Source organism: Chelon labrosus (assembly GCF_963514085.1).
Source record: "Chelon labrosus genome assembly, chromosome: 3".
NCBI classification, from domain to species: domain Eukaryota; kingdom Metazoa; phylum Chordata; class Actinopteri; order Mugiliformes; family Mugilidae; genus Chelon; species Chelon labrosus.
The window spans coordinates 24379374-24396798 of NC_140339.1; the positions used below are offsets into that span (position 1 = coordinate 24379374).

At 39.6% G+C, this 17425-nt stretch overlaps 1 protein-coding gene across 1 annotated transcript in view; it reads right to left on the bottom strand.

The window, feature by feature from the left end:
- Positions 1–15096, bottom strand: part of myo1ea (myosin IEa) — a 47228-nt gene extending 32132 nt beyond the window's left edge. The window contains exons 1-3 of the mRNA XM_084541016.1: positions 14434–15096; positions 1380–1523; positions 354–443 (exon numbers count right to left, since the gene is read on the bottom strand). Coding sequence (XP_084397142.1) covers positions 354–443; positions 1380–1523; positions 14434–14436 — 237 coding nt within the window. The 5' untranslated portion in view covers positions 14437–15096. The remainder of the gene's footprint in view (positions 1–353; positions 444–1379; positions 1524–14433) is intronic.
- Positions 15097–17425: the final 2329 nt, after the last annotated feature.

The window sequence follows — 17425 nt, forward strand, 5'->3', positions numbered from 1 at the left end:
GTACAAGTCAACTGTTAAATTGACCAAGTGTGATGCTGGGATTACACAGTTTGTCAGATTTTTAAAAGCCTTTCAGTGTGTTCCTGGCTTAAGGAGTGAAGCCCACACTCAGCAGGCCGGGCCAAGAGAGGACGAAGACTCGAACAGCCTGTTCTGTGAGGGTGCTGCCAAGCCTCCTCACTGGCTCAATCGAGTTTCTGACAGCAACATCTGGGCCTGCTCGTTGGAAAGTTTGCACTGCATCTAACCAAGCTCATTGAAAAAGCTCTGTCTTTCAGATTTCAATAACACATCAGCGATTCTAACGTTGTATGCTACGTTGTATTCTTTAATAGAAGCTTAGATCTACTTACTGCGCCTTGATACATCTCAATTTCTTTGTCCCCGAAGTATGGCATCTGCTTGAAAGGGTTGACGGAAATAAGCACAGGGCCGATGTATGTCTGATGTGTTAAAGATTACACTGATAGAATATTATAAAACTGTGAGGGAAAAAAATTACTTAATCTTTGGCAACTGTGACGTCAAGGGAGTGCAACAGTGCAGCAGTAGAGTATTTAGCGATCAGGCCTAAATAAGCATCCAGTGCTTACAAATGACAGAGAATAGACCGGCCATGTAACACTGAGGTTTTATGCCCTGAAGCCAAAACGCAGCTCAAGGCAAATAAAGCTGCTATTGTGGGTGGCCCACAGTGACCCAAAGCCTTGGCAGGGAGACCTCACAGTTACGGCTATTTATTGACCCAAATCAAAGGCCTGACTCAGAGCTTTCGAACCTATAACTGCCAGCATTTACTAAACTTCATAATCCCGATCGCTGCCAGAGCGTGGACCAAGTTTATGTAATGAGCTGCTCTGAGACCGTTCAGCAATGCTTTTCAAAGCGGCTATTCATTCATTTGAACAGCTTACGTGTGCTTGTGCTGCCACGGCACTTCAGGAACCCAAACCTAGCATTTGTACCACGTCCTGTATGAAAATGATAGCTGTCAGCAACCACGATCAAAAGGGGTTACTCAAAAAAGATAGCAGCAATGCTCTGATTAAACAGACTGCACATTTCCTCCGTGATGTAACTAGCTACTGCTCGCTAACACCTCTTCTTTCACATTTTGCACCACAGTGAGATAAAACTAGAGTAAGTCTGACTTTGGTGAAAAGGCAGGATGTAGGGATCTGGGTGAGGGTACGCACAATGAGCCTCTTTCCATCCTGCTTACGGACCAGGCAGAATGTGTCACCTTCTAACACTGACCTATTACTCAGAGCTAATATGTCACAGTGAATGAGCATTCAGCTATTCTGGGAATAGCAGGGATGAGACCGCCTCAGCTATTCCTCACTGGGGTGAGAACTGCAAATGTGAGCCAAGGATACAAAGATGTAGTCATCCATGTATCTCTTCTTGAGGTTGTCCACGATGGCGTCCTCATTGATCTTGCTGAGCAGCACCATGTCATCCACTCCGCTGTGTTTGACATTGTGGCTCTGCCAGTGGTACCGGTAGTGCCCCCGGCTCCCCTGCAACAAAACACACACAACATGCAATTGTTAGTTCACTCGGAAAGACACAGTGAGATGATATCTGGGTTGCACAGTCACAGAAAATGAATAGTGGCTTTAAAGCACACTCAGATGAAGTACAATTCTATGGTTTTATCAAAAAGTTCAGAGATCAAACAAAAGGGGAATCCATGGGGAAAATGCTTATTATCACTCCAACAAAAAACACAAAATTTGCACTTTTCTGTTGCCAGCAACAGGGTGAGCCCATGTTTACTTTGCAATACTGCAAGGTCAGATTCCCAGAAGTGCTTGGTGTTATTTGTCCAAGTGTTAAGGATGCTCTGAACCGACTTTTTTGTGCTAATGCTAACACTCTGGTTTCTCCATAAATCCCTGTTTTTCTTCTAGCTGAGGGAGTCTCCGAAGGACTGAGGTCATACATCATGTGCTATGAGTCAGTATTGTCTGGCTACTGTTGACGAGGGTCACAATGTGCTGCGAGGAGTGAGCCTCTTTCTCCTGGATGGAGAATCACTCAAAGCCACAGAGAGTGTCCAGCACATTAGTCAACACAGAAGTTAACCCTTGACTTCCTCCTACTTTAGCGGGGAAATGAAGGAAGAGGAAGAGGAGCTCAGCTCTAACCAGTACGGTAAAAGGAAAGAAATAATCCATTCAGTGACGCCACTACAGCTAGATACAGTATTAATAGTAAGAGGAGTGGACAGATAATATGTTTTTTTTTAAAAATGACATCAAATATGTGCAAAGGCAAACATGCATCTTGAATAAAACAAAATAAAATTTGAAAAAACTACAGTTGCAACCGGTGTTTGTTAGCTCCAGGGACAAAAATAAAGTTCAGCTTTAAAAGCAAATAGTTAGGGTTAGTGCTCCAAAAATCCCGACATGATTGAAAGCTCCAGTTGTTTTCTCAGCGGCTGCACCGGAATCAGGCATTAAACCTCAGCTCCATTCTGCTTTATCAGATTTATCTTTTGATTTTCAAGGGTTGTGGAGTCTAGTGTAAATGCAATACTAGACAAAAAAATATAATTCAAAGCAATACGTCTCAGTTTCCACAAAATAGGTTCATCTTTAGAAAACAAGCACTGTACAAAAACCATAAAGTGTGAATAAAAGTGAAACAAAAGCAGCAACGCTACAGTACAAAATGAAACAGTGGAAAGTCATTGTGCTTTCAGTAATTAACTCTAAATTACTGTATCAAGGAGGAGGGCCAGAAGCATTTAATATCCTCCAGGGTGAGTTTATTCTTTACAGCAGCAAAATTAAAACCACTTTACAGACTCAGTCATAGCCTGGGAGATGGCGAGGAATGTTAACAGCTTCTCTGCCTAATTCATCGTGTATTTCCCTTCAGGGGGGAAGGAGCAAATTGTTGCTTGATTAATTCTCCAGATCACACCGGTTAACTGGCGGCAGAGAGCGATGCGGACGATGACAGGGCGATGTCAAAGAGAGGGCGCAATACGAATATCTGACTTGAAGCAGTAAAGACATGTCGTGAAGAAGGTAGACACTAAGTGAAACAAGTAAAAACACACACACAAGCTTCCTTGATACAAAATTGTCAGCGGGCTCTAAAATGTGCACAACATTTAAAATGCTTTCAGATAAGGGAACAATTCTCAAGAAGAGCCGCAGATAGGAAACTCTGGGAAGGACAGATTTTCCACAAGCGCTGTTTATACAAAGCAGACAAAAGTAGAGTGAGTAGGAGTGAGGAGACACTAAATAATGCACATAATGCTGTTAGATATTATCTTAAGCAAATATTCCATGCAATAAGAGAGAGTCAGGCCGAAACCTTGGCTTAGCTCATATTTGACCAGTCTCAAATGTTTCTATATCACATAATTTGATATAAATGTCTGAAAAGAAGTATACAATATACAGTAATTAGTTGAGAAGAAGTTGGCTAAATATGTGTAACACAGAATTAGGTGATACATTTTGTTTTAGGCTTTATAAATAGTCAAATAGAGGGCAAAAGCTGCATGGTTGACGGGAAGACAAAACAAGGCTTAAATTGTGGAACATGTTCCAGCAGCCAGTTTTCCAAGTGTTTTTAGGACACGTTACAGAAGGAAAAGTACATAACAGTAAGTTACAGTAAACCAGGGAGAGGCTGATCCTTTATAATCTGTTTGTAGGCATTATTGTACTTTGCTCTGTCTGGGCCTAATTTTTACACAGAGATCCAGCACAATAGCAACTTACTTTATACTGATGAACTCAAGTGTCCTTTTTATTTGGGAAGTAATTGTCATTTTGCTGCCACCTACTTACTAAAAGTAGTACTTTGACAGACCTTCTCTCCAGCAGGGAAGCAGACTCAACCGCAAAGTGAAAATAATTGAACATGCTATATTTAACCACTCTCTGCTATGTCTGGAATGAAAGTATGCTCATTCAAGAAGGGAGAGGTAATAATCTGGAGACACAGGAGGTGAATGTCAAATATTCTGATGATTGTTTCATGTGTTTTGACTTAGGCCTTGTTTAATGAGCCAAGCGGACTAAGAAAATATTCTTACTTGCTGCAGTGGACTGTGGGAGTAGCTGCACCGGGAAGGAAGGCTGAACACATACGCACAAAGACATCTGGGAGGTACCTGAAACAATCACACTCCTCTTTTGCTGACTACTGAGCGGCAGTACATCAGCCAGGGGTCGAAGGTTGTTACACTCTATGGATTGTAGTACGGTGCTTGATTGGAAGTTCACTTCCTCTAAATGTTTTTCTGTTTTGAGCCAGGTTTTGAACCAGTGGCAAATGATGAAAATGCTTCTTTAAGCTGCTCCACAGGTTTACATACAGACACTTGTGTGTATACGCTGGTTAAGCTGCTAGGTAAGGATTACATGAATGATCTGATTTAGTTAAACGTTTTATAACGTCAAATCTGCAACTTTTTCTGTGTATTTTTTTGTACAGTACATTTTGACAAGCATAAACCAGCGAGCACGAAGCTGATCATTAACTCCTGTATTTGCTTTTACTGCTATAGCCACTGTGATGCGTCATATGCACGACATCTTGTCAATGCAGCCCTATTAATGCTTCTAAAGCTACGTGGACGTATTGGTTTAGCAGTACAGCCTGAAACAACATAAAGCATGCACAAAAACAGAGTTTACAACATATTACTGGTTACACAAAGAACCATTTAGATCCGTTAATCATCTCACAAACTTCCTTTTGAATGTAGTTTTGAATACCTCGTCCCTTTTATGGAAAATATTGTAGGATGGAGTTTAGCTTTTTAGCTTATTATTTAGCTGTCTGTTACAGGTTTTATGACACAAAATCTAAATGAAATCTGAGCCAAGTGTAAGTCGGTGGCAGTGATGTAGCAAGAGTGCAAACACAGACACACGAACGCACACAAGGGACATCTGGCCTAATGTGAAGTCTATGGTGGTCATAACAACAGCATCACCATGGAACCACAGACTTCCTCCTACACACAGCATTACACAGACGCAGTAAACAAATGAGATCTGACATCACTAACACACGGTGATAAAAAGATCTGAACAAATGACACTGTGACAAAACTGTTAATAATGGGAGTATAAAGAAAAGCAGCGAAGGCAGTTGATTAGTTTCCTCTCGTCAAATATAATCAGGTCATTCAAAACCAAAACGGAACCAGACCCTTTCCCAGAAGTTAACACAAAGGAGTTACAACACAGTCCTGATCCATAAGTCCAGGCTTTCCCTTCATGCAAAATACCATTACCATATATGGAGAGTGCTGTGCTGCTCTGGCTTGGGCTACAGGAAATGGCTGGGTTTGATTCAGTATCATAAGCGGCACTTTTCCCCCCATTTCTCCTTTCTGTACCATTTTCCTTTTCCACACTAGGGCTTGACACACAGTCCTCCATGTGTTAGGACTGTTTCTGCTCTGCCCTCAGAGCCAAATCTGGATGAAAGCCATGAGAACGAATTCCTCTCTTCTAAAAATAAGAAGCAACTCAAGTCGTTGCTCACTCTGTACTAAAAGTCCTCAGAAATGGCACGACTTTGACACTGTAAAGCCGACCACAAGGGATGAAGGTAAATAAAATACTGAGACTCATTTACAGCAAAAACAGGTTTAGTTTAGATTGGTTGTAGGAAGGGCATTTTTAATCAAGTACAAACTGAAGGATATGTTAGTTGAAGCCTCTGAGGCTAAATCTAGCTTAAGAATACAGCCGTCTTGGTGCTACAGACTAATACCGTGGGTCGTGTACTAAGCATGATTGGAGGAAAATGCTTTGAGCATTTCGATGGATATGACTTTAGGCTCGGAGCAGACTGCTTTAGGAGAGACCCCACATCTTATAAGCCCTCAGGTATTTAGATAGTATTAGGATCAGTGCTGCCATGTACCATTTTGCTTGACCTGATTTCATTCAGTCAATGCTGCTTTGAAATGGCATGTTTTAAAAGCAGTCCTATCATAAAGGCTGTTTTCGAGTAGCCAGAGTAGCCACCCTGTACTTGTTGATTATGGAAAAACAAAAACGGCAGCAGTGACTCAGTGACGTATAGTTCAACCACACTGAATCACATCAGCAATGATAACTCCAGTCATGATGAGTCAGAACCAAATGAACAAAATGCAACATCAAGCCAGAGGATTTAATCAAAGCTCCTGATTCAGATGAACACTTTTTAATCAAGTCACAGAGGTTCACTTAGCCGTCAAACTTAAAATAACCAGACTGGAAAGTTTCTATCACTTCCGACATCATTAGCAGGTCACTGATCACTTTTATTTACCGTAGCACTTTTTATTTACAACTTAATTACACATTAGTTACTCAACTCTGTCACGAGCTAAAGCGACCTGAGGTAGTTCCAAGATACAACGACAGCACCTCACAAAGCAGTTATCTCCTCATGCATCGCAGAGCTGTACGACCACCAAACAAATCTGCCCACATGATATTCTGACAAAGAGATATTAGTGCAGATGCAGCCAGCAGACTTCAAACATCATTCCAGTGGTTTTGTGTGTTTGAGCCCATTAACTGAAAATCAAGCACTCCTTATGTTACTGGCGACCTTTTTCCAAAGCATACCATGAGGATTTCCTACCTTCAAGGGAGCTGTTGCCAGTAGTGAGTTTCAGTGCAGTTTGAAAATCAATATACAAAGACTTTACACTTGTCTGCATTGAGCTGTCATACTGAAGTCAGCATTATTTTGTTTAACAAATAATAGTCAAACAGCAATGAAGTGTGCCTGTGAATTTTCACTGATGCATTGACACATTTCGGGAAGACTTTACCCTCCAACCAGAAAATAAACTCTTCGATGCAAAGCAGTCACATATCACAAATGTTTATCTCCCAGTTTAGGGGAGTTTTTTTTCCTAAAACTCAAAAGGCCTGTAAATGCAATTCATTTTTGATGTTGACTCTAGTAATCAGATTTCTGAGCCTCCTTGAAAGTGCCAACAAGTACACTGAGCCCCTCCTCACTGTTATCACACAGCAGTGGAATCTATTGTAACAAAAGGCACCCAACTGTCTGCTTTGTAATTAAATATAGCAAGAGCAAAGAAATATAGTACATTTCATAAAATGTCATGCTGTAAAGAACTGTATCCACATATGCTTTATTGATATTTGTGCCATGAGTCACTCTTTTGTCCAGTACTACTGCTGGATACTATTTCAATTACCAAAAGGAGTGCCAAAGGAAGCCAGGAAATACCTTCATAATACAAACATAATACTAGTAACATGTGGGTTAATTTTGAAAGTTTTTTTCCCCTGTCGCCTTTCTGGGATCCAAAACATATGTGGTTCAATCTAAACTAAACACAGTTCGAGAGAAATATCTCTCTAAGCAGCATTTCCACCTGGTCTCTGTGGCTTACGTTTGCACTTTGTCCATGATCAGTCACTCTGTGTAATCGGGCCAGATGCAGATAAAACTGCTGACCGAGACAGTTGGACTTTCCAAGGTAGAGAGAATAAACAATGACGAGAAGCAGGGTAGACACTCAGGAGAAGAAGCAGAGAGTCTGTGCGGTGTCAGAGGAGAAATGACCCTCAGTGTGAGACAGTCTGAACCAGTCTGAACTTCTGGGGGATGGGATGCTCATTAAGGTCATACTGAGATCTGAACACAAACACACACTAAAGTGATCCTGAAAACTGCACGACGCTGAAACCCAATTAAAGAGTAAATCCACACCGAATGTCACAAAGCAGAAAACTATTGCTGCATTACTCCCGCCAAACTAAACCTTTTAAAGGAGGTAGCAAAGCAGCTCACGCTAAAGATATACAAAAAGGTAGTATTTCATGATTAGATTTCCATTGTCTCTCATAGATGTCAAGGTTAAACCCAAGTTCTGATGCCACATTACAGTTCACAGTGTCAAAGACGTAAACATTACGTTAAAGCAGATCCAAATTTTGCATCAACACCTACTCAAGTTTGGTTAACACAACACGAAGGAGAAATAAAGGAAACAATGTGTCACTTCACCTGCCAACAGACTGATGAGAAATGTCTGGAAGGTCTGTTCCAATTATGGGAAGAAATATAGAGCCTCCAGCCTTACATAGAATCGAAATATTTACCCAGAAATGTCCAGAAAAACTTAAATCTGTGGAATACCAATAATAAAACCAAAACAATTTCCAGTAAGAAGAAACCGCATCTGACAAACAAATCGAATCTGTATTTTTTTCCCCCAACACAATCAACTGTCTGTCCAAGTCAACAACCTGCTGTGACATTACTTACTGAGGTGCAGCCAAATGTTAATGCAACTGGCTTTCTTTTTTTATTATTATTATTATTATTATTATTGCTAATTTAAATTAACCATTTAAGGGAAAGTCCATCTATTTTTCATCTGGTAATTTCAGTTCACAGATTGGCTTTGGAGGTGACTGTGGGAGGTTTGATTTGAGAGTGTGATTTTAATGCATTTTTGTTCTTTGCATTTAACATACCCATGCTAACCTGTCGCACTTCACCACTGCACAGTCTGTCTAGAAGCCTCAGACTCTGAGAACTTCAGTCAAATTTCACACCCGTTGACTGCGACACAGATGTAACTACACACCGAGTCTTAACATGGCTGTTATTCCCTTTTCGAACATAAATCACCACCGCAATTCCAGCCATTCTCACTGCTTAAACACCCAGTGGAGCAAGAAATCAGCCACTGCAGCGGTACAAACCTAGGCTCATTAGACTTTGGTAAAGTATTGTGTTGCCAATAAAAACTGCACTGACCTGGAATTTATCGTCACACACTGGCAATAAAAATTGAATGCAAAGGCTTGTCGCCAAAGCCACTTTGAATAGCACCTTCAGGAAATGTGAAACGCATGGAAATGTGAGTTATACTGAATATTTTGTTTATCCTGCAAATGACCAACACCTGCACATGCAGTAGAAGGTGAGCAGACTCCACGAGCTGTCTTGCCATCTTTGCACTTTACAGCTTGAATGTTGACAAGACTTGGTGGTAATTTGGACACCACCGTAAATAATGCAACCAGCAGGCCTGTCCTGAGTTTCCATGTTTGGATTTCTCACACTGTAACAGAGCAAAGCTGCTTGAGGTCACATAAAAGGGTAAAAAGAAATATATTATTCTGCACAAATTTGGAAACATGAGCTGACTGGTTGTGATGATGTTATAATACTGTGGCTGCAGGGCAGGGCTGAACACTGCCCCTCCTAGAGACAGAGGACATAATGATGGAGTGTAAACAGATACTTTTGACACATCTCAAGCTGAACCACGCAAGGTCTCAACTTTTCAGCGGCGGCACTCTTCCTCGAGTACAGTAAAACAGTGGAAACGTGAGAGCTGCTGATCTTAGACATCTTAAATTGAACCAGTCTCATAATTGGATGACAACAGCAATAAGGGTGCCAATAAAATATAATATCAAAGACAGTGTGGTTTAGGGTGGAACGCCACTGAAATCCTAGACAGGAGACGTGTCACAAAGTGCTGCATTTTCTTTTCAAACCAGCCTCGGTAGTGGTTGAATGTAAACAGACTATCCACTAATTCAAAGTCATGAATGTGCCACAACAGGGTCTCCAGTTTTAATCAAAGAAATCCAAACTGACATGTACCCTAACTTAACCTTTAATCTAAAACTACAGAGACAGAGATGTAGTACAACAACATAGCAGAAGGGAAAACTGGTGGAGCTTTCTGTTTCCTGCAACTCTTCATTGTTTTAGTTCAGCCACTGTTTCTTAGAAGGTAAAAGGAGAATCTTCAATGCATCTAATTTGAATTTTGACAAATAAACTGAGGTGAAAAAGACAATGCTAGCATTGAAAGGATTCATCTTTTAATGTGGTTTATTGCAGCAATTCAACAAACGTGTCTTTGATTCTGTCAATTGTGCAGCTTGTTACACGGAAATGCCTCCAGCAGTTCATAATGTACCACGGACAGAAATATTCTCTAGTATCAGCACAAACAAGTTACAGTAGCTACTCTCTATGACTATCATACATCTGCCAGGAGCAAAGCAGATCACTAAAGATGTGCAAGACAGCTTCCAGCTGAATCACTGTGGTTATATCCCAGAGCTTTTGTTTCTTTTGTGAATCTAATATCGCTACTGAAACAGATTAACTTGCCGAACATGTGTGCCAAAACAGTCTGATCTACAGTAGAGTGTTGCTACAGATCAAAAGGCTAACATTGGTCTAAGGTGTCTCGTGATACAGTGAGAAGTTGCCCAAAGTCAGATAAGGTCAACCCTGTGCTCTCACCTAAGAACAAGGATGCATTTTTCTTACACCAAGTTCGTAAACACGGAAACCGGAACCGTGATGTGTCAGCATGATTCAACATCATTACTTTTTTTAAAAACAAAAAAAAAAGGTCTCACCTGCATATTTAGCCCTCAGGTGTGGCCCTCAGGCTCATTGGGTGTGGTGTATGCATATGATAAATGGGAGTTTAATAATTTTGCAAACCATTCCACAGAAGCTAGCAGGGATCCAAACTGACTGGAAGTTACATTTTGTTTTGTAACTGATGCAAATGTACACTCTCGCGGTATTACATTTAGCTGCGATGTACACTGTAAAACTAGTGTTTGTGGAAGATCATCACGTTAAAGTGGATGCTATTTTCACACTCCAGTAAATACACGATTCCACAGAGATAAATGCAGTGACTCAGCCATGCCATGGGAAATGTGCCAGACAAGACAACTAATTCAAACCAGCTAATTCTGACTTTGTTTCCAGTCAGTTCATGTCTTTCTTTAAATATACAACAGCTGACAAGCCTTATAAAAGCTTTGACTCAGTTCAAGTTCCTTAGTTCTTGTCTGGAGATGTGATTTTTTCCCCCCCACATGATTTATTCCAGAAATATGCAACTGGATATTCTGTTGACATCCTTTTAACATATTTATAAGAACATCCTTTTTACACATTTCAACTCAAGTGCTGAAATTAGTCGAGCTTTAAGAAAAACTTCAGTTTCAGGGGGAAAATCCAGCTTTTCATAACCACGTAACACACGTCTTACTTTCTGATAAGGCAGACATTTTTATTTTCTGTACCAGTACAGTAAATAAGGTTAAACAACAGCAATCAAAATGACACACCTACTGCAAACAGTAATAAGACAAAGGAGGTTTCCATTGGTGAGAGTTTAAGGTCAGCGAATGGATCACTGGCTCGACACTGGTTGCTATGAGACAATAGGAAGCTATCAGACATAATTGGAGAAGGTCCAAGAGCCTGTCCTTGTCCCCTGTCCATGAAGAAGGAAGTCATATATGCATGCAAATAGACAGTTATAATAGGACACTGCTTGGTTCATGATCTAAGAAAGAGGAAAATAACCTAAACGTACAACAGAGGACATCACAAGATTATGTTGACACAGAAGTTAATTTATCCTTTACTTTCCTACTTTATAATCTTTTTATCAGTTTAAAGTAAAAGAAAAGTTGTCTGTTCTGACTGTTAGGTGGAAAGTATGATCAAATAACAGAAACTATTTAACCTGCAGGCTTTGTCCAATGTTAGCACAACAGTGTTAAGCAGAGATTCAACAGAACCACCAACTCCTAACAGCTACTTTCAAATGAAAATTCAATAAGGTTGTAGAAATATTTAAACCCAAACTGAAGTAAACATCCACACTGACAATTTAAGAAGTTATGCAAGATGTGAGGCTGCATTTGAGCACAATGGTGCTTTGAGCTAAATGCTAAACTCTGAACGCTACGGTGATATTAAGCACATAGAAGGGTTTAGCCTGATAGCATTCTAGCAATTGCCTAATTAGCGCTAAACAAAAAGTACAGCTGAGGATGAAATGTTAACCAGTTCCCCAAAGTGATTACTATTCATTCAAATGTGTGTTCCAAATGTCTTGAATGTAGATCTGATCAAAGTCATGAAAATTCACACCAAGAAAACACGTCAAATATTGATATTTCAGTCTTGATCGATGTAATGACTTTGACATGCACAGAGAATATTATGTTTCACAGAAGACTACAGGCCTCGGTGTTATCAACTCACTGACGACACATACTTATAAAATATTATTTTTTGCTAAGTGACAATGCTTATCAAGTCTTTTGTTTCAGTAAAAAACGCTTAGATATCAGGTGTGGTTAACTGATTTTATTTTTGATTTTTTTTGCAAAATCAAAACCAAAGTTATCATCCCACCGTGTCTCATTTCCTCAATGTTTAATATGTCAGAGCTAACAGTCATGCAGAAACCCCAAGATGTTTGGCCTGTTAAAAAGATGAACTGGAAGTGGTGCAGTAAATGACTGAATATGAGAAATCTATGTCTACTGCTGAAGGCTATAAAGGTTTTTTATAGTTGCATGAACAACTCTCACTACTGGATACGCTCATGTGCAACAAAATCTAAAACAGGAAGAAAAGCTGCCACATCTGTTTGCAATAAATTTAAAGATTAAATAATAAAAGTATTGGAAATGTTGCATTTCCATTAAAAACACAAAAAAAGACAGTAGTAAACCCAGATTTGGCGTAAATGCACACTGATATGTGACGTGCTTAAATATATGACAGTTTGGCAACTTGAATTTACAATGTGTTCAACACATTTATAAGCTTCTTTTATCCAGAATGATTTACAACAAGTGCAATGGTAGAATAAGTCGACACTCCACCATCACAAACAGCAAAGAAAATGAAAACATAGCTGCAGCTTCGTAACAAAGACGTATGGAACTGATCAAGAGAAGTGTGTGAGCCTACTGAACCACAGCGACAAGCCTAACGAGTTTGCCAGGTCCGCAGAATGGGTGTTCGTCCTGTTTTCAGACACAGGGCTTGAATTCCAGAGCAAATCTCTACAGCAGTGATGGGTTTGAAAATAGAGCGCCAGCTTTGAGGTGAAGGGAGAGGGGGGTTACTCAGTATGCACCTCCCTGTTGGAGAAGCTAATGCAAACCATCTGCTGTCATACTGACTTGCTATTCAGCATCTGGCAGAGAGGGAACCAGTGAGCGGTGCTGGTGTCTGCTATTCCAGACAGTCGGGATGAAAATCTGACTATTTTCTCTCTCTTCTACTGTCCACATGAGCTGATACTCTCCTTTAACCTCTAATATAAAGTTGAGATGTAAAGCTTTATCCCTCAGCTCCATTAAACTCATGAGTATGTTTTGTTCTCCGTAAAAATACAGCAGTGGAAGAATCAAACTTTAAAAGTAAAACATTATTTTTTTTTTCACAGCACAAGCGCAAAGCTCTGTTGTGTTGATCGCATATTATGCAACTTTTGTCTTTTCAGATTTTCTCAGGGCAACCCTACCAACAGGTTCAATACAACACTTAGGATGGCAGAATGCTGGCAAGTTTCAGTCCTACCTGTTTTAAACAGACATTGTTTGTGAGAGCGTGAACAAAGCAACAGGTTTGAGTGGATGAAACACACTGCACAGACACATGGGAAGAAATTATTCCTTTAACAAAAAGTGGAAACATAATCAAAGTATTCCAAACTCACATATTTTTATTGTTTTTTTGTGGGAGGCACATACAAACATATTTAGTTAACACTACGTCTCCAAAAACCGCGAGACAGCCACATTACCAAATACAAGTGACTGTAATAAAAATCTGTATTATTATGCTCATCAGCCAAGGTGGGAATCCTTCCACTAAGGACAGAGACTTGAGGAACTGTTGTCAAAACACAAAGATGAGGCCCTACAGCTTCCTCCATAACTTTGCTGTAGGTGTGTCTGCTGCAGGGATGGTATTCAGAAACCAGGAAAAACCTGTCTGCATGCAATGCACTGAGACACACACAGTTGACACACTCCACCTGACACATGCTCCCCGGCTGCCTATCCATCCAAGACTAACCGGTTTTTTAAGATAGGACGATACCTAACGCAGCAGACTAATGTTTTTAAATGACATCTCACTGGGTGTCACTCAGATAAGTCAAATTCAGCTGCTCGGGGTCAGTACTTTCTAATTACCTTCAATGCAGAGGAACTGTTAGGATGAAGAAGATAAACAGCCAGAGTGACTGTTACTAATGGTGGGGCCAATGATAAATATGGCACAGTAACAACTAAATTAAAGGACTTGCTCATGTGCTTTACAATGTATTCCATTAATACAAAAAAGACAACCTGTCAAGTAAATGTGTGGAAACTAAATGGTTATTTTGGATTATGTAATGATAAAAAACTAAATGACAAGGTCTTCAGACTCTCCATTTCATTTCTGGGAGTAATTAAACGGAATATTTCTGAGTGATAACATGTGGGGTTTTTTTTTTTACCGTCACACTGCTGCATAGACAGTAGCAGAGCATCTGTGGATTAATATTTGACAATGTAACTCGAATAATATTTCGGTCACTGAAACATCACTCACCATCCTGTGTCCTCACAACAGTCGCAGTCTTCTCTGTCGTATTCCCCGCGATCCAGTATTTGTGCGAACCTCAGTGTTTACACTCAAGTTCACACTGCGTTTAAAAAAAAGTCTGAGTAACTTAAAGCCAAAGGACAAGATCCAAGTTTACACAATATATTCCCGATAAACTCCGGACAGCATGGATGCGGCTCCTCAGCGGCGTCCTCCGTCCATCGTGCAGTCAGATAGGAGTCCTTCTGTACACTGACAGCGGCAGAGCTAACAGCGAGCTGGAGGGTAACTCACGGAGCTCAAAATTCCACTCTAAAACATAACACAGGAAACTGAGACACGTTGTCCAATCAAAAGGCCGCTAAACACGAGAAACACTTAATTATTCATTAGTTACTGGGAGCGAAACAACTGGGCATGCGCAGCTTTGGCACCAAGCTCAACTGGACAATAACATTTCAACATCAGTTTCCTCATAGATCTGAACAAACACACACAGCCAAGGGACATGAATGTCATTTTTTTACTTTAGTGAAAGTGCAACGTATTTTTTTATTAAAAGTCAAAAGAAACGGATAATGCAGTCTGAACTATTTTAAAATATAGTATTTAATCATAAATACTGATATTTTAGCATGAGGAACTTTTGTGTTGCTGTTCTTAATAGCCTAAATCCAATTCATTTTCTCTCATTTGTCAGTTGATTAGATACACTAGTGAAAATGAATGTATTCTAATGTAACAGGTTATTGTATTAATATTATTTTCTTCTGTGTTGCTGTTATAGCTTTGATTTGGTTATTTCTGATGAACCAAAAAAAAAAAAAAAATGCAATTTTTGTTGTTGTTGTTGTTGTTGTTTTGTACCTGACAATGACAATAAAAGTTTCTTATCTAATTTGTTTAAAATAACTGCAAGAGCGATCGGAGGCTGTGTTTTTAGTACTATTTAACTGTACTGTGTTGTACTGACACATGTTTTTATTATTTTAACAGACTCGTTTTAGTCAGTGGGCTAGTCTAAATAACATCCTCCAAAATGATCATACAGTTGAATTAATGTATTTCTGACACTGTTTCAATATAAACTGAACATTATTACAGTAATGATAATATTTAGTAATACTGCAGTGCACTATCAATACTGTACCTAATGTTTTGTAGAGTGAGCGTATATAGTCTGGTGGGAAGACTGTGAATTTTCTTTTAGTATTTTTTTATTTGAATCTATTAGAAATCATCATCATCATCTCTGACTACCTTTGGCACTTTTTTGAGTTAGCAGAGTGACACTCTAGGAGGATCAAATGAATGCAGTGGAGCAAAGATTACAGTACATGCGCCTGGACTCTAGTGAATCAAAAAGCAAATTAGTAGAACATGAAAATACTCAAAAATAAGTAACTCCAGACTGCACTTAAATATAGCCCAAATTATTGCCTCTTCCCACTGTATGTGGTGGCCATAAATGGAAATGGTAACCCCGTGTAATATGTATAGTTCACCTTTGTGAAAGAGCAATATTAAATGCTCTTTTCCTTTTTCATGTTCCATTTAAAGTAATCACTTAATTGTCCTACAAGGAGGGGAGGAATTTCACACCAAATGTCTTCAGTGTTTTTCTTTAGTTTAGATGCTCTACCGTTTTTTGAAAGGCTGTCTCCAAACTGAATTCCATTTAATGTTTAGACTGTAGTGTTAGTGGGTGGCACGTATCCCGTTCTCACGTCCAGTCTCCAGCCAGACTGAGGCTTGTCCTGAAATGATGTAGAGTGGTGAGGCGAGTCTCTGGGTGTAACCAGTCTAACAGGCTGCCTCTGTATGCATGGACACAAAAGTGTGTGTGTGTGTGTGTGTGGGTACGTGCGCGCGTGTGTGTCTGCGTGAGCATCCATGCATGCATTTCAGTGAGGTAAACATACCAGTACACTAAATATGATCACTCAGTATTTGGCATCTGACGATGATTAAACAATATGTTTCCACCTGTATTATGTGATAAGTAACACCCAAACATGAAGAAAGCTCTCATAAGGGTAGGGACAATCAATTGTAAGCTTATAATTAACAGGGGTGCCTTTGGTGTGGTGTCTTGTCGCCACCTTACGGACACTGAAGGAGAAGGCAGACATTTAAAAAAAAAAAAAAAAACTTGCATGTTCATTCATTCATACGTTCATACAAATATTTTGGGTTATGAAAGTTTCATTTCGGTTATGTGTGGTTAATCAAAATATCGGATATGTTTTTATCATACCAATAGCATTTAATGGTATCTGGCACGCATTTTGGCACGTTAGGTTAATTTGGTTCCTGGTTGAGAAGTGGCTGAATTGACATTATTACCTACTTTTTCACTTTAGTGGTCTGTAATACTACAGTCTTGTGCTTTCATTGCTGTTACTCCATTCTCCATCTGCCTACCAAGCACCTTCGTCTGCCCATCCCCTGCCACTGCCTGTCACAGGTATCTAATTACCTCTGAATGTCAACCACTTTAATCTGCAAGTCATCTGGCTGGCTTCAAAAATAGCTCCACAAATTAACAATTTAAAAACCATTGGTCATGGCCATTATACATAGTACAGTGAAATTGTGTTTAGCAAAAGTCAACAAAAAGACACAGACAAGTGGGTAATAATAAAATAAAAGCAAGTGTCTGCTGTGAATCAAATGTGAAGTATACTGCTTCTGAATGATGAGATGGACACATATTAATGGCGTTGTAAATGGATTTGCAATAGTATTATGACTGGACTTTGTTTTCACATGAAAGTTTTGTGGAATAAAGTTGAGCTACTGTAAAATAAAAAAAACTAGGTCACAGGCTTCTAGGTTAATCGCCTCGTGGGAGTTGTAGTCCATGGGTGGCGTACTTCGTGTATGCAAACTAAATAATCATTATCATATCGTTAATTTGACACTGTTGTCACTATTTACTATCACGTAAGTCAGTCTATATCAATTTTGCCTAGAATATGTGTAGAGCTGACAACCG